General features: G+C 38.7%; 1 protein-coding gene across 3 annotated transcripts in view; it reads left to right on the top strand.

Annotated features, from left to right (window-relative positions):
- The first annotated feature begins 460 nt into the window (after positions 1-460).
- The window catches only part of ZNF280D (zinc finger protein 280D), a 51821-nt gene continuing 28447 nt past the window's right edge, over positions 461-23834 (top strand). For 2 of the 3 annotated variants that reach the window (XM_009983351.2, XM_086620297.1), the window contains exons 1-9: positions 1757-1794; positions 2331-2387; positions 3522-3667; positions 7392-7457; positions 7564-7934; positions 14247-14364; positions 18865-19032; positions 20622-20731; positions 22429-22658. In XM_009983351.2, the coding sequence (XP_009981653.2) occupies positions 1757-1794; positions 2331-2387; positions 3522-3667; positions 7392-7457; positions 7564-7934; positions 14247-14364; positions 18865-19032; positions 20622-20731; positions 22429-22658 (1304 nt within the window). Of the gene's footprint in view, positions 527-1756; positions 1795-2330; positions 2388-3521; positions 3668-7391; positions 7458-7563; positions 7935-14246; positions 14365-18864; positions 19033-20621; positions 20732-22428; positions 22659-23834 lie in introns of those variants that run through there. The other variant, XM_086620298.1, reaches the window with a different exon arrangement.

Below are 23834 nucleotides of genomic sequence, written 5' to 3'. Positions count from 1 at the left end.
GCCTGACCGCCTGTCGCGGCCTACCGCGGGCCGCGCCCGCCGCCGCTGCCTGCAGAACTGGCCTACTTACGGGGCACCGCTGAGGTGGACGCCGCTCGCCAGCCCTCTCCCGCCCGCGGGGCCCGCCGTGGATCGGGCGGGCGCGGACCGACGGCAGCGGCGGCGGAGAGGGCGCGAGGCAGTCGGCGTGCGCCAGGCCGCGAGCCGCCGCTGGGTGTGAGGCCCGGCACATGGCGCGCGGCGCCGCCCCCGCGCCGCGCCGGCCCAGCCCCGCCCCGCGCCCGCCGGAAAGCCGGCGCCGCTGTGGGGCTGACCCGCGCTTTACCCGGCAGGCAGCGCGCCGGGCGCCGCGCCGCCACCCCCGCCTCCCTCGCTCGCCCGCCCTCCCTCTCTTTCCCGGCGGCGGCTGCGGTGGGGCGCCGTGGTTCGGCGATGTAAGGCGCCTCCGCCGGTGCGGCTGCCTCCCATCCCCCCGCCAGGAAAGGAGCGGGGCGGCCTGCCGCGGCCTCTCCGGACGCGCAGCACGGTAAGCCGGCCATCTCCGCCTCCTCCTCGGCTCTCCCTGCCGGGGCGGCCTGCCGCCTGCCCGGACGGAGGGAGCCGCCGCTCGGCTGCGGGCGGGCCGCGGGGGGATTGTCGCCTGCGAGACCGACGCCATCTTAGGTCGGAGCGCGGCCTTGCACCCCCCTCGCGTCTGTGGAGCAGGGACCTCGGGCCGTGAGGGCTTGCTCGGGCCGCCCGAGGGGCCCCGCTGGGCACCGAGGGGGTCTACCCGCAGGGCCGTCCCGGGCAGGGCTCGCTCCGCCTCGCCTTGGCCGCCCAGGGGCCGGCCGTGGCCAGGGCCGGCGGCAATTGGCAGCGGGTGCCGGGCTTGCCGCCGGGCCTCCTCCCCTCCCGCTGCGGCTGTGGTATGCGGGCCTCGTCCAAACGCCAGCCTGCCGCCTCGGTTCCTGCGGTCAGCCGGCGCTGGGAGGCGGGACGCGGCGCGGTCAGGCTGCGCCGGGGGCGCTGCGGGCGGAGCGGAGCGGCAGCTGCTCGGCTGCCCTCGGGGCTCGGCTCCTGCCCGCGGCCTCGCGCCCAGCGCCGCTCGCGGGTGTGAACTGCGGGCTGGTTTTCAAAGGCAACGTTGCCTTTCCCTAGGCGGAGCTTAGGCCGCCTCATGGAGGAGGGGGTAGTGTTGGCTGATGCAGTTTGGCTTTGAGGGAAGTTGGTTTATACTTTGGCGTTTTAAAACTTTCAGGTTCGGTTTCAGCTTGGTCATCGTTTCTTCCCTGCGGAAGTGTGCCACACAATAAAAATACGACTGCTTATAGTCCTGGTGAAGCTGTAGTTGCAGAACCTTCTACACCTAACATGATGCAAAGTTATGTGCCCGTGTGGGAAATTGTATGAAAAATGCAACGTGGGTGCTCACTGTGTGCTCTATGTTGTAAATAATAAAACTTCCCTGCTCATTTGAAGACCAGCTCTTAAACTGGAGGAAAAATAGCGTTTGAATAATTCACTGATAATACTATTATGGAAAGATTACTAACAAGGCTAATCTGAGAACTTTCTGGTTAATGTAGATGTCCTCACTCTTTAAGCTCACTACCGATTTCATACTAGTGATTTGTTTTCAGTTATTTTAAGCCAATCCAAAGAAGTATTGAGTATTGGAAAGCTCGCTTGACCTTAAGAGTGGAACAAGTGAATTGGATCTAAAGTAATAAATGGGTTTTCAGTAACTCTAAATCTTATTGCAGCTGCATTTGCCATGATCTTCTACAATATTGATTTCTGTGCGTCTTTAAGGTGTGCTTCTACAGATAAATTTCTGCTGTTTTCACTACAGCTGTTACACTCTTGTTACATTTACTAATGTTGGCATCATTTTTGTTTATGTGACTGCTTTTAAATCCTAACAGTAAAAAAAAAAGGGTTATAAATACAACTGACTTGTAATAAAGTCAGGTATCTTCAAATATAATTGCCATGATAAATAAAGATGTCCAGACTAGTGCATTTAAAACACTTATTTCATCAGAAGCTTATTGCTCTTTTTGCTCTTTTGTGCAATGAGTTCCTTTTTTTTTTTCTGTCTTGTATCAGGTTTTTAGTCCATTGCATGTCTAGTAACTGTAGTAGTGTTCCATGGACTTGCGTCTTTGCACCTTCTGAATGAACTTTCATGACTAGCCTTAGTTTTTGCTGAGCGGTTGCCTTTTGAAGTGGTATGTTGATATAGTCTAAGGATATTTTTTAAATATTTTAAGCAACTTGTTCACAATTTTGACACTTTTTAGCCTAGAACAATGGTTTAAACACTTTTCTCGATTCTATACTTATAGCATTTCATTAGAGATTTGGACTTCTCAGAGGCATGGACTATCTTTAAGGAGATGTGTGTATGAATGTGTATATATGTTTATACATACTGAAAAATAAGAGAAATAAAGTCTATTGTCGATAGGCTTACCTGTCTTTTATTGGCATCTGTACCTTCACTGGGAAATATGTGGAGAGTGGGAGGATTCACTGTTGGTTTTGGCTTTGAGAGGAACCACTAGCAGGATTCCTGGAAGACGTTTTCTGTATTAATGTAGTTAAAGAAGCTGAAAACTTGGGAGTTAGTACTCTAAAAATGGATGTAGATGTTTCCTTTTGCAATGGAGACAATTTGAGTAGTTCCTGCACACTTATTGTAATCAAATCCATTCCCCCTTACTACAACTTTGATTGTCCAAGCTACTGATTTTTTGACTTCTCAGTCATGGCATGTATCTTGTTAGAGTTCTGCGAACATACAGATGGCTACTTTGTGTTGTCCCCAAGACTTAGCATGTAACACTAGCAGTCCCAGTAGGAGCATGATTCTGTCTGCTCAACTGTGTTAAGCTATTACAGACTAATTATTTCTACAGTCCATCACCAAATCGAGCAGCTTATTACTCCTATCCTGAAGTTGTCTTCTCTTGTTAGATACTAGATAGTTTTGCACTGCATCTGTGCTGAAGACTTCCAGTTTGTGGGGCTGTGGTAGGTTGTGGGTTTGGATGGGGTTTGGTTAGAGTGTTTTTAAATGCAAGAGCATAAAGTTGTAACCAGAGTTTCAGTAACTCAGTTGTGCCACCTATATTACATGCTTCATAGTAGGATTCATGTTTCTTGTGAATCACTTACCTGGAATAGGAGTGTTTTTTTAAAAGATACCTTTCGCTGTGCTGTCAGAGGCTTTCTCTGATAGCTACTCGTGGATTATACGAAAATATTTTAAGTTATGTGGAGGATATCTTTCGTCTCTTCGTATTTTTAATAGCAAAGATGAAAATTCAAATAATTATCAGAAAGGTGAAGTGATGTCAGTCTTTGAAGATCTTCTATATCAGATCAGATTCAACCTGTATAGAACATGGGTGGGTAAGGAAGACCATTCTACGGGAATTATTGTCAAGTGCAGTAATCTTTACTGAACAGTGAAATGTTTGTTTCATTAAAGTACTGAATGCTTTGGTATGCATGTTTTGTTTTTTGCTGTTTAGTCTCAAGATGGCAGAATTATTTATGGAATGCGAAGAAGAGGAGCTAGAACCATGGCAAAAGAGAGTGAAGGAAGTGGAGGAGGATGATGATGATGATGAGCCAATCTTTGTTGGAGAAATCTCAAGCTCGAAGCCAGCCAGTACATGTAAGATAACATTTTATGTAATTTAAACCAGATATTTCAAGGTGTAAAACTTTAAATTTACTTGGAAAATACAGAATTTTTAACAGTACGACTTAAGAAATTCTACGTTGTAAAGCTGTTCTGTAGTTTGCTATCCTACTTAAAATTGGAATTCTTAAGAAATTCTGTCCTAAAACCCAGGTTACACACATCTGTGTCTATCTCAAACCTTAGATCTTTGAAGTCAAAACAAGGATGTTTGAAGGTTTTAGCATTAACGATATGGTTAAAAATCCAATATGTGCAATGCTGAAACCATGCATGCAATTGCCATTGATATAGTTGATATTTAGTTAGATACTTGGAAGTGTCTCCCTACTAAAGTAATGTGCATGAATTTAAGTCTTCATGTTACAGTCCCTCTTTTTTCTCCACCCGTATTTCGTGTGTTGGTGGACAGTCTGAATGTGTGGACATCATTCTGACAAAACTAAGGTAACAGTCTTCAGTGTCTATAATGAGAGCACAATCAGGAAAAGTGATTAATGTGAAAATAGTAGAAGCTTCTCTGTTAAGTAAGAGATTTTTATTAATAAATTCATTCATCCCCTGTAAAGTAAAGAGGTTTTTTCATGAAGTTCTGTAGTTTTCTCCTAGTGCAGGGAGTGAGGTTAGGTGGTTGTGATGACAGCAGATGTGTCAGGATTCCATGTTTGTCCTGTGCTTGGGCTTTGGCAGGTAAGTAAAGGAGAACATTATTTTTGTTATTTAAATTAATTTCAGTAGTGAAACTTTATTTCTGTATGCGGCCGTCTTGTTGTCAATTTTCAAGAGGTTTGGCCTAAGATTTCTCTAGCTGTTGAATATACAAGACTTTGCCTGGTGAGGCTTACTGCTTTCAGTTTCTGCCTTATCTTTGCTATGCTTGTATCCAAGACTTCGTGTTCATTTTCTGAAGGTGTGTAATTTGCAGTGAAGAATCTGAAGACAAAATGTTAAGCTAAGCTCTCTGTCACACTCTGCTGCGTGGACTTTGGAGCTATTCTTAGCGCTTCAGTCATTTCAGTTCACAATACTTTCGTCTTGCATCTGAACACCATTTTATTTTGTTACTCACTGGGATAGTAAGTCTACTGCTTCTTACACTAGCTTAAAAAAGTGGGAAATATGTTTTAAGTATTAAAGAAAGACTGAAGCTGATATTGAAGTTCTCTCATCTGAAAAGAGTTCTTAAGAGTTAATATTTTTGAATATTTAAAAAATATTATAGATCTTGAAAATTTGAGGAATATTTTAAAATTACTCTTAAGAAGTTTTCTGCAGTTAAAAACTTCTAGAAGGACTGAGAAATACTGGGTTTTCCCTGTTTTCCAGAAGGTCCAGAAACTTCCAGGTTGCTGTTGGTCATTGGCATAGAACTATTAAGGCAATAGACGTATGTTGGAACAACAAACATGTCAAGTTTCATTGCAGTCATTGTAGTCTCAAGATTTTTTCGTAGTCATAAAAGAAGAAATAGTTCAGGTGAACACTGTAATATGATTCAGCAACTTCAAGAACTTTGGTAAAAAATAGAGACTTACAATGTGTGCATCTTATTCTACTGCTGTCCATACTCAGTCCTGACACAAGTGAAATAACTTACAGTGTAACTTTTTACTTTCTCTTCTCCTTCCTTTCCTCAACTTTTCTCTTTGTAATCTTCTACTTCCCTATCAAAAACAGCTATGGAACAATGACTTCTGTTCTTCTCTGGCTTGTAAGTAATACTACCTGGCAGTAGTCAGGCTTCGGTTTGTTACTGGTGATGGGCAAGGCATGGTGAACTCGACTTCGCTTGTCACTGCTGTTTAGTTTTTACCTGGGAAAATTCCTGTCTGATCAGATGAAAAATTAGATGACAAATGGAGACTCGTGTAGTTCTTACTTTTTCAGAAAGGTATGTTTTCTGCAATACACAGCAAATTTTTTTAAGCTTTTCCCGACAATGCAATTAGAAGTTTTTTTTATACAAACTGGTGTTGAAAACTGGAAGGAAATAGTTAAAAAAACCAACATTGACCTGCTGGTACAGTGTCATGTACAATGAAGTGCCTCTTCTGACTGGAGGACTAGTTTGTCTGGAATTAAGAGTAATTCACACTTTATTCCCTTTACCATTTCCCGCAACTGCTAGTTTTTCCTACAGTTACTGCTCATTTTTCTTGCTTCTTTTTTCATGATGATGCAAACCCGTAATTTGTTGCTACTTAAAAATGTTGTTCTGCATGTTAGCTTTCTTATACTTCAGTGCTGTTTTACCTAAACAGGACAAATAATGCTTTGATAGGGGAGGGGAAAGGGCACAGTTGAGTCATGTAAATCTAGTTTATAATTTCATTTCACACAGCCAGAGATTTGTTCTTTTTAAAAAGAGTAAAATCTAACTTTGTATATTAGGATGTGAATTTGTGGATCAGACTGTCTGAAGCTGAATAAGCTTTATGAGACATAACTTTTAGGATAGCTTGTTTTTTGTAGGTAGATAGAAGCTTTAGTTTCATTTCACTGAATTAAGTTAATCCTTGCTTGTAGTTACTGTTATGTTGAGGTAAAAATAGTATTACTATTACAGGACGAAATTTCATCGTATCTTAAAACATGTAAACCTCTTTGGGTCTGTTGGTTGCAGCTGCTTTTTTGAGCATGATCTAAATGCAGGGGACAGGTTGAAAACTGTGATGATCTGAGCTCTACTGCTGTTAGATTTATTTATCAACCTGAGTAGTGTATACTAATAAGCCATTGCTGGTGGAAACAGCCTTAAGGTTGTTAAACACAACGTGTAGATACGCTAAGATCTGTTGTTTGAGATCCTGATGTAATTTGACCCTGGTTTGAGGAGGTACTTTATTTAAAATCTTGGTTAGACATTGGAGGTTCAACCTAATTTGCTATGCATATTTTCATGTCAGAGCAAGAGTTTGACAGCAACACTAATGGAATTGAGAGTCTGGCAGTAGAAAAATACTTTGATTTGATGAATATTTTTGTAACTTTCTGGAATGATTAGAAACTCCAGACTAAGACATAAAAAGTCAGGGAATATTGGTGACATTAGTTAGGGAGTAAACATCAAATCTAAGAAATGCCATATGCTTCTGATGAGCTAGAACTCTGGTCATAGACTACCATGTAGGGTACGTAAGTAAATCAGTCCTCTTGTAGTGCAATTCCAACACAGTTCCTTTGGTTGCTGGTCTGTTGACTTTTCTTTCACATGGAAAATCGAGATGATGAAGTCTCAACCCAAGTTTAAGTGCTGTATTTTCCTGTAATAACAGAAGCGAATTGTGTATTTACTTTTTTAGAGAAAATGCTTGCTTTAGTGTAAAGCAGTTGTAGTATTTGGGGAACTTGTTATATATAGGAGAAACAAAAGTATATCTGAAATGAATATAATCAGCAAAGCTAAATATTTATGAAATGTTCCTTTTTTGTTTGCACTCTTATTTGTATGTTAACATAAGAAAATAAAAACTGAAGTTCTTAGGTGAACTAGCATAACTGAAGAAGAGTAGAAGAACATATCTTATTTGTACAAATGATGCTTTGTTTTGCCAGGTATTTATTTTAGAAATAATATTCTAATTTATAAGTCAAATCCTGATGGGCTTAATTAGTGGATATGAATGCTACTTTTTAATTTGAAAAGCAATTGAGCTATTAATTTAACTGCAATTAAGATAAATGTAACTTTTGACAGATATATTGAACAGAGTCAACCTCAGCTCATCACGAAGGGGGATACAGAATGGTGCACCCAGTAGAGGTACTTTATTGTCCTAATATGGTAATTAAAACCAAAAATCCACAACACTTATGAAACATCTGACTGCAAAATTATGTAAAGATAACTTTAGAATCCTTTGCAACAGGTACAGTTACTACATTCAAGCCTGACAGCCACCACTATGCGTCACCCGCCTCCAGCCCCAGTGCCATGCCTGTTTCATCAGTCTTTCAAACTGTACCAAGACCTACAGCTAGCTCTGTAGCAGTTCAGCCGTTGTCTCTACCAGTGAATGTTTCAGGAACTTCACAAACGCTACAGAGACCAGTTGCTGGATGTTTATCAGCACAGCAGATGCCTGGGTCAAGTTCCGGAATATCACAGACTGTTAGCAGACCTGTAACCATTCCAGTGACAACGCAACCAGCATCAAGAAGTATCACGGTTCCTGTAGTGACTCAACCTGTATCCAGGCCAGCGACTACTGTAACAGCACAGCCTGTAATAATCAATCAGGTAAATTTTTATTCCCTTAAACTGTAAAATACTCAGGTGCAATTACTTTTGAATAAATTAATGAGCAATTTGCTGTTTCAATTTAGTAATTTGAAGACCTGGACTAGATTATAGACTAGCATTTTATAAACTGTGAAGATTCTAAGACCATAACCTTGCTCTGGTGAATTAAAATATATATTTGAAAATACTGATTTGCAGGACTCAAAGATGATAGCTTTAGTGACAGTGGAATTACGTTAAGTCAAAATCTTAGGCAGAAGAGAAATCAGTACTGTTTAGGTTATTTTGTTGAGATTGTGTGGAGAAATTATGGAAATTCTCATTCTCTAAATTTTGCAGATTTCTCTGCTCAGAGATGGATCCTCTGTATTGATAAATTAATTTTATTTTTAAATAGCTTGCATTTGGTGTTTAAAGTAACTTTGTGGTTTTCCCATCTAATTTTTACAGTACCTCTCTTGAGATTTTTGCTTCTTAAGAGAATGCTGTATTGGTAGCTCCTTAGGTTTTTTTGCTTTTCAGTTCATGTGTTAGTTGTAGTGCAACAGTAGTGTGTTAAGGAGGACTTAAGCAACGAAAAGTTGCAGGGTCGGTAGATGAAACAATTCGGCAACATATTTGTTTTGTTTGAAAAGTCCAAGGGAATTATGCACCGATTGCCACAGAACCTCACAATGATAACTGCAGGGAGTCAAGTTCAGTGTTGTTTTCATTCATTGCCTTAGCTGTTGGACATTTGTGAGAGAGAAAGAATGAAGATTAAAATTTCATATTTGTATGAAATAAACTATGATGCAATACCTTTATTGAAAATAATTTAAGCTGGAACTGCTTAAACAACATGCCTGCAATATTAGCAACTACTGTCAGGTTAAAAAGAAGCCTGATAGTAGGCACTGTCTCTGTCCATACAAATATACATACCTGCAGTTGTTCCAGCTGTCAGTCTTTTGATATAAATAAAAATCATGCAGCCTCATGTATTCTGCATTTGCTGAACAGGCATATCAGTCTGAATGGACATAGTCAATAAGGCCATTAAAACATGAGAACGAGATGTTCTTCTCAAGACTTGTGGCTAAATCGTTGCTGATGAGGGGGGATGTACTTTAAGAAAAAGAACTGAATGAAGTCGTTGCCTGTCAACTGGGTAGCTGAATCTCTGGCAGATTCATTGGGAAAGAACTCATGCTTTCCAATTTTGAGCCTTAGCAGTTGATCGATAGTTTGTGGAGAGAAAGTCTGGGCATGTCTGGTGAAGCGGGTTAGCTGAATCTGTCTGTCACTGTATCTAAGAAGGCCTAAAAAATGATGTAATCAAAAGTCTGGATATTGGTAGGATATGTAGACTGCCTCTGGAGTCCTCTTAAATCTGTCTTTATAAAGCAGGACAGTTTAATACAGAAATGTCTGCTACTTCACATAATGTATACACATATTTCAAGTCTGTGAATTTTATTTTTGTAAATGTTTACTAATGACATAGTATACTTTATTAAGTCCTTCAAAGGAATACTAGGATTTTGCAGAATCTTTGCTGCAAAAGCAAGCCCTGTCCTTTACTTTCCTCGCCCATACACGCTCATGTTTTTGTTCTAATAGATTAATCTACTGGTGGCCTCTCCATTGTTTTTATTAGAAAACCTTAAGAGTAAACACCCCTAGGAAAACTAAGGTTCTCCAAAAGGACATAACTCATCAAGATGGTGATTTCCTATAAAGACACTATGTGCGTAACACTTGAGTTCTTTCTCATTCATTGAGTTTGCTTTCAACAGGAATGTCACAGATGAGACTTAAGTTTTATAGTCTTACTTTGTCAAAATCTGCAGGTGGTTGTTCTTGCCTGGCAGGGTAGAGAAACACCTATTTGGAGAAATTGCAACCTGAAATACAACTTTCAAGGTACACAGCATGGAAAAGGATCTCTAACTGTGTATTAGTTCTGCCTATTCCAAGTTAGACTGACATACTTTAGAAAGGAATGCATCCTGTTTTGGGTATATCCAGTGCATAGATATTCCACTGTTGAAATTATCATATACCATATGGTTTCTTTACAGTGTTGACATTTTGATGATGGCTTTCATGAGCTCTTAATTTTTTTAAGTTATCTTAAATGTAACATCCTGTTCTTTGGATGTTAAGAAATTCTTGAGCACCTTTAGGAAGATTTTCCTCGGTTTTTGAGGATTCATATTGATAGTTTTCTGCCTTGGGCTTTCTGTGACGCTTTTGTTCATGCATTTTCTGTTTCTTCCCAACTCGATTCTTCCTAAGTGGCAAGGGCTTCAAATAAGTTTTTCTGGGAAATGTTTGACGTTCGGATTTTCAGCTTCCAGATGTTGAAACTTACCTTTTGAAATTAAAATATTGTGATATGAAGATGACTGGGGTATGACTAGACATTGTAGCAGGGCCCTTCTTCAGCTGAACATCCTTCAGCATGCCTTTGCATTCTTAATATAGAATCATAGAATGGTTAGGGTTGGAAGGGACCTTAAAAGATCATCTAGTTCCAACCCCCCTGCCATGGGCAGAGAAATCCTCCACTACACCAGGTTGCCCAAAGCCTCATCTAACCCGGCCTTGAACACTTCCAGGGATGGGGCATCCACAACTTCTCTGGGCAACCTGTTCCAGTGCCTCACCACCTTCAATGTAAAAAATTTCTTCCTATTATCTAATTGAAATCTCCCCTCTTTGAGTTTAAATCCATTGCCCCTTGTCCTATCACTACACGCCCGTGTAAAAAGTCCCTCTCCAGCTTTCCTGTAGGCCCCCTTTAGGTACTGGAAAGCTGCTATAAGATCACCCCGGAGCCTTCTCTTCTCCAGGCCGAACGCCCTGACTCTCTCAGCCTGTCTTCATAGCAGAGGTGCTCCAGCCCTCGAATCATCTTCGTCGTCCTCCTCTGGATTCGTTCCAGTAGCTCCATGTCCTTCTTGTGTTGGGGACTCCAGAGCTGAACACAGTATTCTAGGTGGGATCTCACGAGAGCTGAGTAGAGGGGCAGAATCACTTCCCTTGACCTGCTGGCCACACTTCTTTTGATACAGCCCAGGATACGATTTGCTTTCTGGGCTGCCAGTGCACATTGCCGGCTCATGTTGAGCTTCTCATCCACCAGCACTCCCAAGTCCTTTTCCTCAGGGCTGCTCTTGATCCATTCTCCACCCAGCCTGCACTTGTGCTTGGGATTGCCCTGACCCACGTGCAGGACCTTGCACTTGGCCTTGTTGAACTTCATGAGGTTCTCACAGGCCCATCTCTCCAGCTTGTCAAGGTCCCTCTGGATGGCATCCCTTCCCTCCAGCGTGTCCACAACACCACACAACTTGGTGTCATCTGCAACATATGGTGCAACGTTTTTTTGATCTCAGGATGTCAAAGTTTTTTCTGTGGGAACTGATTGCTTTTGATCACCGACTGGGTTGAAATACACATTTCCTCAGTTTTGTAACATGTAGGTCTATAATTTACCTTTTTTCAATGTTCGATATTCCAGTTTTATCATTGAAATACCCCTTTCCAGTTACAGACTTGATTCACTAACTTCCTGTAAGAGTCTAGTTTTTGTGTTCTTGTTATGCAGTTCCAAAAAATCTGAGCTGAATTTGGCTTCAGTCATACTATTTACAGCCATTCTAATTCGGTCAAAGCTACTGCTGTTGTAGATGATAGCATAGGGCTATTCTCTTTACAAAAAATTTGTTCTTAGTGGTGAAGATTTTCTGTAATTCAGCACTAAGAATGCTCTGCAGTAAGCCCCAGCCAATTCTGACCTTATCCTTTCCCCTTCTTAGCAGGCACTTTCCTCCATCTGAGTGTGATTCAAATTCCAGTTGTTCCTAGTTAATTTTGGGAGAGCAAAGGTCTGATGCCATGCATTGTAATTCCTCTGTGTGGATTTGGTTACCAATTACCATGTTGGTTTCCACAGTTAAGAAATCTAGGATGCATAGTATGAACCCAGTATTTTCACTACTCTCTGGGAAAACTTAAGTGTGGTGGTGTATTATTTTTTTTCACTTGAGCCCTAGGAAATTTTATAACTATACTGGATTTTGCCTTTCTGCATGTGAGAGCACCTGTATTAGTCTGATCATATTTTTTCTGTTTGTTTCATTGGTAAAGCCACTTTGCTTTTTCTTTAAAACATTTTTACTTTCTGAAGCATGGGAAAATACTGGGTTTTTTTCTGTATGTAAAATGACAGAGCCAAATTGCATGAAAGGAATATTTGTAAACAGAAAAGGACGTTCTGAAAATTACGAGACTTTGAATTTCCAGGATGTCTGTTTTTACTTTCTTACTTGCCAGATATGTTTAGTATGTACTAGAGAGATGTATGTATGCCATCAAAATACCCAGGCTATTATTTTGAAGAAAGTTAAAATGTTGGCAGCACTTCAAAACAAACCACAGAGTAGAAGGGAATGAGATTTTGTGTGCAGCTGTTATATTGGTCATATTTCAAATATAAGTAGTGTGCATAGTCCTTCATGCTAGGAGCCGACTAAGCTGCTCTGCTTCTAATTTCACGGGCTAGTCTGAAACCATTGTGGCTACAGCAACACCTGCTCTGTTGTGACTGCAGCTCATGTAGCTGTTACTCATAACAAACAACTATTCTCGAAGGTTTATACTTAATTAGACTGGATTAGGTCACTCACCAGAAGAAGGAATGGCTCTTCATTATCATTAAGGTCCTGCAGGCTCTTCATTTAAGAGATGTACAACAAAAAGGCAGGATGGGGAGAGGCATCTTCATTTTTGTTCAGAACTTTTCTGGTACTTAGGAGTCCTGGAATAGATTATCATACCTGTGTGTGTACTTGTGCACTTCTTTAGACTTCTTTCTGTCAAGTTTGGTCAACATCGTGGTAGCTAAAAATGTGGTAACTTCCACAGGGATGTTTGCAAGTAAGTAGCACAATTGTGAATAGGAAGCATTTTGTGAGATTGATCTTTACAGCAAAAAAGTATTTTGGCCTTTGTCTCATGGATACACTGATGACAAAGTCTGTGTATGTGTATTGGGTGATATTTTTATTTATTTATTTAAGGAAAATGGAGCTACTTTTGTCAAGTTTTTTTGTTTCACAGTACAGCTTGATGAAGTGTAACCAGCTGAATTATTTCAGAGTAGAAAGATCAAGTGTGAATATTTTGCTGTTCATACCTTAATGTTGAAATTAAACCTAACACTATTGAAGGTTTTTCTTAACTCCTTATTGCTATTGTTGACAATATTTCATGTTCCAGATTGTTTCTGTTAGGATGAATGGCCTATTAAGATGTGAGCAGTACTAATGAATCTTGGAAAAGGTATTTCTCCTACCTCCCTGCACAGCCTTCAATATCTGTCAAGAGAACTAAATTTCATATTTCTTTGCCCTTCAAATTTTACCTCTTGAGTCATCAGCGAAGGTGTTTAGTTTTAAGTTTTCAGTGTTGGAGCCAAGAAATGTGGACTATTTCATTTTTTAGGTTATATGTAGTACTAAAGGACAAACCTTCCAAACTGAAGGGTTAAGAGGATACCTGTACTGGGAGATGTTCAAAGCTTAATGTAACAAGGCATTGAGAAACATGAACCAACTTTTAGGGTAGCTATGGTTTGAAAAGAATGTTTGATTATATTATTTCCAGAAGTCCTTATGAAATTACTCTACATAAAAGAAAAAGAAACCCGTAGTGATATCATGAATCTGAGTGCCATTCCCAGTCAACATCGTGTAGATGTACTTTTACTTTCATTAAAGCTTGGCCACTTAGTAGAATTTGATTTAGTATCATCTTGCATTGAGAAGCTTCTGCTTGCTGCAAGTTTGTGCTACTTTTGAGTTCTGTTTTCTGATCTTTTAAAATGTAGCTAGCTGTTATGCAAGAGTAACAGGCAAATGCCTGAGTTTGAGTTGAAGGAAGAAAGTACTAGAAGGTTTTGAAAAACAGTTCAAGTATAAGTTGAAACATTATCAGACTTTTGAACAAAAGCAATTACAATTAGCAATTCAAACAAGTTCAGTAATATCTCATAAAATGGACTTTCCCAGGTCTTACGGTTGTTTTTACTATTCTGATACACAGCTGTGAATAAATTAACAACCACTGATAAGAGTTGCAAACTTATCGAAAATGTCAAAAGAAACTATTTTGGGGAGATTGTAATGTACTTGATTTACAGCTGAGTACTTATGAGTACTTTTAAGCAATCATATGTTTTTAAAATAAACCCTTTGAAGCCTGCAAGTAAAAAAATGTTAAACCTCAAATTTCTTTTCCCTCTTGAAAATATCTTATTAGGATTATATTATGGATTCTCCACCAGCTGCACCAGATAATACATCTGGTATACTGTTTGGTGTGAGACAGAACTCGGGAGTTCCACAGTACCAGACTGGGCCAGCAGTGAATGTAACAGGTGGGTATAACTGTAGTAGTTGATAAGAGAAAGAAACAGCCTAATGTCTATTAACTGTAGTGCAGATCTTTGGGTTATAACTTTAAATAGGCTTTCTAGAACATAGTATAGCTACTTTTTTCTTCCCCCTGTACATAACACTATATAATGTTTAATGAAATAAACTTTGGAGCCTTGTGTTGTCAGACTTTGCTTTTCAGCGTATTAGACTGGCTGTGATATCAACTAATGTCTTATAATGCTCATTTAGATGGAAAAAAATATTGCCAGATACACTGTGACTTTTTTTGACCGATAAAGGCTCGTTTTCAGTATATGTAGCACTCTGACTAGCATGAATAGGAATGGCTGTTAGGAAGAAGAGAGGCTGTGAACAGTACCAGAAGAACTTCCTGAGACTGCTGAGTGGATTCGCTGTGGTGATGATCTGGATTTCCTGACTGCTATATGTAGGCGTTGGAGTAGATGAGATCAAAAGGATCCTGCCTGAAAAAGAGGGAAAGAGAAAGAATATGTAGTCTGACAACTAAATTTTTTTTTTCAACTAGATAAATTGTGTTTCAGCAGGAACTGTTTAACCTACTTAAAAACAAAGAAAAAAAGCACCTTTTTTTATGTCACAGCAGATGAAGTAGATTTGAATCATGAAGTATTCAGTCTTAAACAGGCTGTAACTTGGGACTTCCCTTCTCTTTTTGTGAAGGATTGCGCTTTTGCAATAACTGATCCTGTCGTTCGGTCTGTAAGTTACAGGTGACAGTCACTTCTGATTCTTCCGTGAAGTAACAGATTATGTACATTGAATGGCCTAGCTGGTCATACTAACAAGTTATGTACAACAGAGTGATTGCTAGTTTATTCTGCTTGATGTGATGATTTTGCATCTCTAGTTTAGGCGTTTACTCCAGATATACTACCAGCCCTTCATCGATAAGTATTTCCTTGCATGTGTCCAACTATTCTGTGATCTCATTCTCATCTTAATGGATTAAATAGCTTTTTGTAAAGTATGCAAAGGTTTTATTTCTTGCACGTAGTTCAGTATTCCAGCCCTTGTTCTCCAAAGAACAGATATTAAAGTTTAATTGTTTGTGTGTTTTTGTTTTGTTTTGTTTTTTAATTTAGGAGACCTGCTTACATATTTAAAAATTGCTTGTATTAGTCTCTTATCGAGAAAAACGAAATGCGTAAAAGCATCAAGGATTGTAATTCAAAGTGTCTTAAAGATACCGTACTTAGTCAATATTTATTTCTCTAAGATGGCAATAGGATTTAGAAATTAAAAGGCTTATAATTGTGGGTTGAAACATGAGTATCTTTGTGACACAGAAGGTGAGGTTAAGATATTATTTCACTTCACAACAAGGAAGTGTCTGTGTATTTTGTGATTTGGCTTGCCTGGTGAGGTCACGTAGTGCGCTTACGTTCATGTTGTTCGTATGTGCCGATGCTTCCTCTGATTCACGTGCAGCACTGTGAGCTCAAAACGTTCTGGAATATGGTATTTAAAAGTGGAATCCTTTTGAGACCTGGCCTGTGCTACTGTGCAGGACAACTTAACTTCTGTACGTGGATTTTTAAAGACCTTTTTTAGCTCAATATATCATCAATATTTATTTCTGAGATCTAAGCAGGGAAACAATGAGCTGCTAACAGACACCAACCGTTTTGTTAGATTGCTAAATAGATGGTTGTGTTAAGTTAAACAGCATTGATAACTCTCATCTGCAGGTCGAATGGGCACTGGGGATGTATGCAAAACTGTAGTTTGCTTTCTGATCATGTCTTAGGATCATTCTCTCACAAACTTGACCCACTTGGAGGACCCAGAAAATGCGATAACCAATAAAAGAACTGTTCTGTGATATTTAGGAGTTGACTGGACTGTATATGTGCGTTCATAGCACTAGATTAGTGGGAGATGTTGGTGAGGGACAGTCCACTAGAGGCCTGAAGTAATTTGGCTTTCATGTCCCTATTCTGTTAACTTGATCTGACTGTTACCACTGTACATTTGATGCTTTTATTCTAGGTTACCATTTGTAATGTGTTTTGCCATCATTCATAAAATCAGACCCAGGAAGCACAGATGCACCTAACAGTGCTAAGGATTTTATGGTAGTGTTGTAACGTGTGTTTAGAAAGCTGTCAGCAAGGTGATATTTGCTCCTTGCAATCATTTTAGATATTGTACACAATAATACTATGTGTATGAGTATAGCCAACTGTTTCATAATAGCTACAAAATATTTACAAAGGCATTCACTAATAGCATGAAGCGAAGGTAATAGACTCCTGAGCAGCCTGGAAACCAAACATGAGCTGTTTGACTGCTGCTTTTCTCTGCTCTCTTGAGTATGTGGAGTCTCTGATGGTTTTAAGGCTGTGTCATCTGCTGTGTAGAGGATTGGAAAAATTAGTATGGAACATGGGTGGTCTGAGGCATTCTTGTCCATGCACCAGTTGAGAGAGACACTTGATGAAATGAGGAATCAGTCTGTTTTGTACCAGCTGGATATTAAATAATACTTGGAATTGGTTTGATTCTTTTTCAAAATAGGCTTTTTTTTAAAAAATGAACAGACAACGAAATTCAAATGCAAACCTGTGTATATTGTCCTAGTCTTGTTATAATTCTTCTGAAAGAGGGAATTTATTAGGTCAGAGTTGTATAAACTGAGTTAAGAATGCTTGCCTTTTATTAATATATAAAATAGTCTTCAAATTTTTTGCCACACGTGTCAAGCTTTTTAAATTGGAATTATTATCAGTTTTGTTAGCATGTAAAAATAGTCCTTTTTTCCAAATCAGGTTTTCTACAGTAAAATAAAATCCTTTGACTGATCTTACAAGAACCTTCAGTAGACTTTGTCTTTTCCCTGACCCTCATTACGCAACTGCACATTGTTAAATATATCGCAGCAGTTCCTGCTGTACGTTCATGTCCTGATGCTCAATACCCTCAGTGATACAGCAGAGTGGCAGTCTTACCAGCTGTATGAAAACCTTTGCCGATCAAGACACATAATGTCAGTGTAACCAGCTCATACCTAACAACAGAGCATGCATAAGTAAATTAAAAAAAACCCCTGGGGTGGAGTAGTGTCTAATGAATAACCTGTTTATTTTGTGAATGTGTTCATTACTTCAGGCAAACGATGCATAGAGTGAGACATTTGAGCTTAAAATGTTCATTTATGTCAGAAAGGAGGAAAGGTGTGTTACAAAGGAGAAAGTTAGAATGGTTAAATACATATATAACAAGTGAATTATATTTTCCTGTATGTGAGATAGTGTGGTAAATTCTTCAAGACACTCAAATATCAGTATTCCCTGCTGGGATTCTTTGCCTCTGTGGGTTGAATGGGGAGACTATCCAGACTGTTTGCTCTGTGTAGATAGTTACCACTGAGTAAACAACTTGAGGGTGGGAGGGGGTTGTTTTGAGTAATGGAATTGAATAATTTAATGTGACACAAGTTATCTCTGCTTGTTGAGAAGACTTTTAAAGTTACTAATTCAGTTTCTTATTACACTCAAATAAATCATTGACGCAGCTATACTGTTGGGAGGGGAATATACAAGAATGTCCTTAGTTCAGATCATTGTGTCTGGAACTGAAGTCTGGTACTTGTCATAGTTTGTCATTGTCTTAAGGATATTTGCAGTCTGTGATTGTGAGAGATTTATAAGACCTGTGCTGGCACTTCAGACTTCTTGATGTAGCTGCACTCTTTCAGGTGTGCTTGAGGACTGATCTCTCTTTGTATTGAGATTACATAGTCATGGGTAATCTTACAGTGACAGAGACATGGGCTTCAGAACAAAATGGAATCAAGTATTGATGTGCATGTTAATTAGGCACTGAACTTCTGAATTTCCAAGTTATTTTTTAGTGATTTTCTTTTTTTAGAAGAAGTGCTGAAAACAATAAGTGAATCAACTTGTTCTTTCAGAAGAGAGCAAATAGGTGTGTTGGAATTGGTCATTAGAAGTTACAACACTGTTTTCGTTTTGCCTACAAACTGAAGTCTCGAAAGTTCTACAGAGTTAAATAACAAACTAAACCAGCATTAAGATAGGAGCAGAAAAAAGTAGAGATTTTTTTATTAGAAGGGCAGAGGTTGTTCCAAATAGCAGGCATCACAGAAACCAGCTGCTTCGCTTAACTTTATTACTGTGAACTCACCTTGTCTCAGATCAATGTGAGTCAATATGCAAAAAGTAGGCCGAATAAATTCAGGTGGTCATAGTATGATTTGCTGGGTTTCAGGGATGGGGCTGTATCTCATTGCATTTACCCTTTGCTTTTCCACTGGCCTTAGAATATTCAGTCTGAGTTTGAAATTGTTTTCTTGACTTCTGTGTGGCTTCTTATTTTAGGGAAATCTTAACTGCTTTATGTAGACTTGTCCATCCGTTAAAGTATAGGCATCAGTAACGTGCTTATAATATACTCTGGTAAAAATACCTGAAGTTTTTTAATTTAAACCACAGGAGGTCTGAATGGGAGTGGTTTTGTATATAAGCTTCCTGCTACTTCTGAAGGCAACAGTGTAACTCCAAAAAAGGCCAAGCCTAATGAGGTTGGTGCTGGAAGCAGTTCAGCTGTTTCACCTACAGTTAACTCTCCAACAGTAACACCGTCACGAAATGTATCTTCAAAAGGCAGGGTAGATCAAATGGCCTAGCTGTCAATCCATAAATCTGTCTCATGGAAAAAGCTAGCACTGTTGTAATGTTTAAGTTGATTGGTATTATCAATGCTATTAAAGCAACGTAAATAAGTAAACTTTGTTCTTATGCCTTAAAATAAGAAAAACTTTTCTATGCAAGGATTTATGTACCTTTACAAATTAATACACCCTAGGTTATTACCTATTCAAATTTTAGACCTTTATTGTTTACTAGGTATGTTTGAATTCTGTAAAGCAATGATTAGTTAAATTGTGTAGTGGCTGTGAAGACAGATGATGGAAATAAATGCCCCGACCTCATATTCAATTTTCCTCCACCCTGTGTTGGGTAAAACAGATGTTGTGCTGGAGCCTCTGATATGCAAAAGATAACCGGAGGATCTTCCTAAATGCAGTAACAAAGGAGTAGATCATATTCACTGAGAACCTTATTTTTATGACTTTGTCTCTAAGCTGTCCCATGCTAGCATACTGATTTCTAATCTGTCGCAGAATCCAGTGCTGAAACATTGCAGAACACCAGATATTCCTGCAGAAACTGTTTTCTTCTAGCTCAGCTTGCACTTTGCTGTGATGTGTCAAAATGTTTTACAAACAGTAATAGTGAGGACTTGCAGAACTGTTTTGCGGTATGTCTCTTGCATGGCCATCCACTCATGTGAAGGACTTTCTGCTTAATTATGATGCTTAGCAATACTGCTGTCTTCAAGGAAAAATACTGTTTGATCTGTATCTACCTCATGGACTATGCAAGACTATTTTTGTGAAAAAATATGTAATGCTGTTGCATGATCATCTGAACTCACACACTTTCTCATTCCCTTGTTATAGGTGGATGTATTTGTGTGCTTATTTTCAGTACATTTTTTCGTAGCCCTGGCAGGATATAGTTGACTCTATAGTTACTTAAAACAAGAGGAGCTATGTTTAACCTCTTCTTCTAAACTACTTACTCAGCGTGGAGTCCTCCAGATCTGTGAATGACTTAAGAATGCAAGAGAACTTCATCTGGAAAAGTACCTGTCGCCCTAATGTCTTTTGGCAGTTTGGAGAAAACTGGAAGCCTGAGTTTGCTCATTAAAGTTCAAGCTAATGCAAAGCTTTCTTGTATTTGTTCAAAAGGTTGTAATCGTTTTATGTCAATAACAGAAATAGTATTTCCTTTCATTACTGGGAGTAATTATTTCAAAGATCTATTCTCCAGGTTCTCCAAAGACACCTTTGCTCAACAGAAATGATGCATCTGAGTAGGCCTAGGTTCTAACAACTGTCCAGGGAGAAATATTCTCATCAGTCAGAACCAGATGGTGAAATTTCTTTCCAAAACCAGTTATCTGAATCCTATTGTGATGATAATCAGGTCATGGCATAAAACAAGTTTTATGTGTTGATTTGGGAATTAAAGTTCTTCAAACAAAAACATCAGAAGTCTCCCATCTGGTGGGTGAGGTGCAATAGTTTTCATTGGAAATAGCATATTTTGCTAGAATAATAAATAATAATAATAATAGAGTATTCTGCTTGTGAATTCTAGATCTTAACGTATTTTAAATTTTACAGGTACAAATGCTGCATCAAGCACCATTAAAAATGGAGGACCTTTTCCACGAGCTTGTCCAAAGTGCAATATTCATTTCAATCTTATGGATCCTTTAAAAAATCATATGAAGGTAAAATATTGTGGGGCTGGTAAACATTATAACAAACTTACGTGGGCTTCTGTTTAGTTATGAGTGCCATGTTTTGATATGAAGGGAGTGTGACTTCTGGCTATGATCAACCAGAGTCCAAATACTCAAGTCTTACAGTCGTGGAGAGGAAGAATAGAGTAGGGGAGCTCTGAATCTTGCCACTTTTTGCCTTATTTTTCAATGAATTGAGGCATATTTGCTGTCTCTGTATGATTTCTCTCTGCTACAGCTGTGACTTCTTGAACTATTGGTTAGATTCAGGTGAATTAGATGAAGGTAAGTGCTGATGATAATAGAAAGGCTGTTTATCCACATCTTTGTTAAATCACTAGTGAGACAGATGACTGTAAAATTACCCTTTTATCTTGATATATCACTTGGTAGCTAAAAAAGTTGAGGAGAAAAACTTGTGTAGTTCATACTTAAACATTGTGAGAAACTGAGCTTTCAGAAACTAACCATTGTTTAGTCTATTTATGAATCTACTCGTCATTGTTTCTGGAAATACTGTTTCCTGGAAAATATTTTTTATTATTAGACAAAGATTCATGCAATTCTCAGGCGTATGTATTCCGTTTCAGGGGATGGAGAAATGGCTTTACACTCTATGTACAATGTGAATAATCCATGCAAAAATAATATGAACTACTGTGTAATAGAAATCTGTGAGGCTCTGAGTTACTGTTAACACAGCTCAGTCTGATTTACCCTTAAATACCCTAAATGATAGCTACTGTCCTCTTCAGAACACAATTAAGAAACATATGTAACAGTGGGGAAAAAAATCAAGGCTTTTATCTTTCTCTAATTATCATTTGTAGAGAATAGCTTTTGCACCGAGTACATCAACTGAGTGAAAGAGCCATTGAAGAAGTGGGTTTACTCAGTATTATTTAATTAAATTTTTAGTTGAACTATATGAGATAAATATACTGAGTTCCACTCCCACAGTGGGTAATGAATTCCTTACGAGTAGGCTTGTAGAAAGTAGTCCTGCACAGTAAGAACCATTATTCAGCAGTGGAAAGATCTGTCCTCTGACACATGATAATTTTGTTCACTGTTGAAAACTTCATAGCATCTTCTGTATTTTTAAGTGTTAAGTTTCATATTATAGCTATTGAGTTAAGCATTCGTTAATGTACACTTTGACATAAAGGAGCTTGAACAATGTGTGTTGTGTGAATTAGATTTTCTGAACTTTTCAGTAATGCGGGAAAGAACTTTCACAGGTTTCAACATATGTCCTCCCAAAAGAAACAAAAGATAAAACTTTCCATTGAGTTCTCAGTAAAATTATGCTTGTCAGCATAAAAGCTACTTTTCTTTTTCTCATTCTGAAGTTTAAATGAAGTAGAGATTTTTCTAATGAGTAAGGCAACACTGGTATTCTGATTTCCAGCTTAAATTTATTTTACATGAACCTATGAGAATAATCTCTTTTCAGCCTTAATAATATATAGTGGTTTATTACCTAAACACTACTTAAAGATTGTTTGCTGTTCAGAATCCATATGTGACTATGAATATAGTTGGTGTACTAGAGAATTGAACTTTGCATCTAACTCTGGTGAGTGGCTTCGGTTTTTAAAATGCTGTCATCATTGATGCAGTTTGGTAAGAGAGACTGATACCTTTGTCTTTATCTGTCTCTTCTCCTCTCCCTTTCATTCCAGTATTGTTGTCCAGATATGGTAAATGACTTTTTCCTGGGAGTGGCCAAAACGGAGTGTACAAACACAACAACCAAGACTGCTGAATCTGAGAAGGGAAAATTGATTATGTTAGTTAACGACTTCTATTATGGGAAACATGAAGGTGACACCCAGCAGGTACAACAGGAACAGAAGACTCATACGACGTTCAAGTGCTTCAGTTGTCTGAAAGTTCTTAAAAATAACATAAGGTATTTGAACTCTCTTCGTTAATTGTTTGTTAATGACTTACAGCCCATAGCACTTAGTCTCATGTATTAAAAATTTGTCTCTCTGGAACAGAAATTTTTTTCTAACTGAAAACTAATAATATTGGGTGACCGAACAGAATTAATTAATTTTTTCTATGCGTGTATGGCCATAACTTAAACTTTTTACAGATTAGAGTACAAATTTTAATGATGTAGTGTTTTAATGAGAGTACTTGTAGGACTCTGGGGTTAGAAAGGGCAACAGAAAGTGTTTTATAATTTGCCATCTGGATTGATGGTGGTATCAGTAGTTGTAAGTGTTAATTCCCTTTAGAGATGCACAATGACTAGTAGTTGGTGCTTTACGTATGTAACATCTGTTATTTTGTTGGAATAATTTTACTTCCAAATGCTAAAAAAAAACTTCAGCAAGCTCTTAATAGGTAGACTGGTTCGTGTCATTGCTCCTTTGAAAGTTAAGGTCGTTGAACTTTTTTGCATGCATTCTTCAAGGGAAGCTGAAGTAGCAGAATGTAAAATTGAAAAATGGACTATTCCTTCAAAGGCCACAGTCTGCTGGTTAAAATGAACAGGTTTATGGTAACATTAGACCCATATTATGAAGAAAACAAAACTTTCACATAATTACTAACATTAAATTGGCTATTAATCATTGAGTATGTGTAAATCCTAAGTAAAAGTGCCAGTAATTTGTCTTAAGCAGCTTAAAAATGTTGTATGTTGTTAGATTTCAAAAGCCTCCCATTATTTTATAGTTTCTGTTAATTATGGCGCTTCTTCCCTTGCAATGTATCTTTTTAAGAGCAATAAACAATGTTTGATATGGGTTGAGGGGTTTTTCTTCTGTTTTTGTGTTCATAATACTTTTCAAATAAGCCTTTCTTGCAGTATCATGAAAAGTAGTCCACAGAAATAATACTTTATTAAGGTGCTGGGTTCATTTTAAAATACATTTTTCAGGCACTGTTTTCTGTTCAGCGTTATATTGTAAGCTATTGCTGCTACGGTGCCTGTGCGTTCCACAGCAAGTCATTAAAAGTGAGCACTTAATTTTTTTCTCCAAATTTCTCTGCAGTCGACTTTCAGCCACATTAATTTTTTGCCAAAACTTTGTAGCTGTATTTCCATGGTTGTATAACTTCAGAGTTTTTGTTC

Source organism: Tauraco erythrolophus, chromosome 14 (assembly GCF_009769465.1).
Source record: "Tauraco erythrolophus isolate bTauEry1 chromosome 14, bTauEry1.pri, whole genome shotgun sequence".
Lineage (NCBI taxonomy): Eukaryota > Metazoa > Chordata > Aves > Musophagiformes > Musophagidae > Tauraco > Tauraco erythrolophus.
The sequence above is the reverse complement of the archived record's forward strand: the minus strand, read 5'-3'. Positions and strand labels throughout refer to the sequence as shown.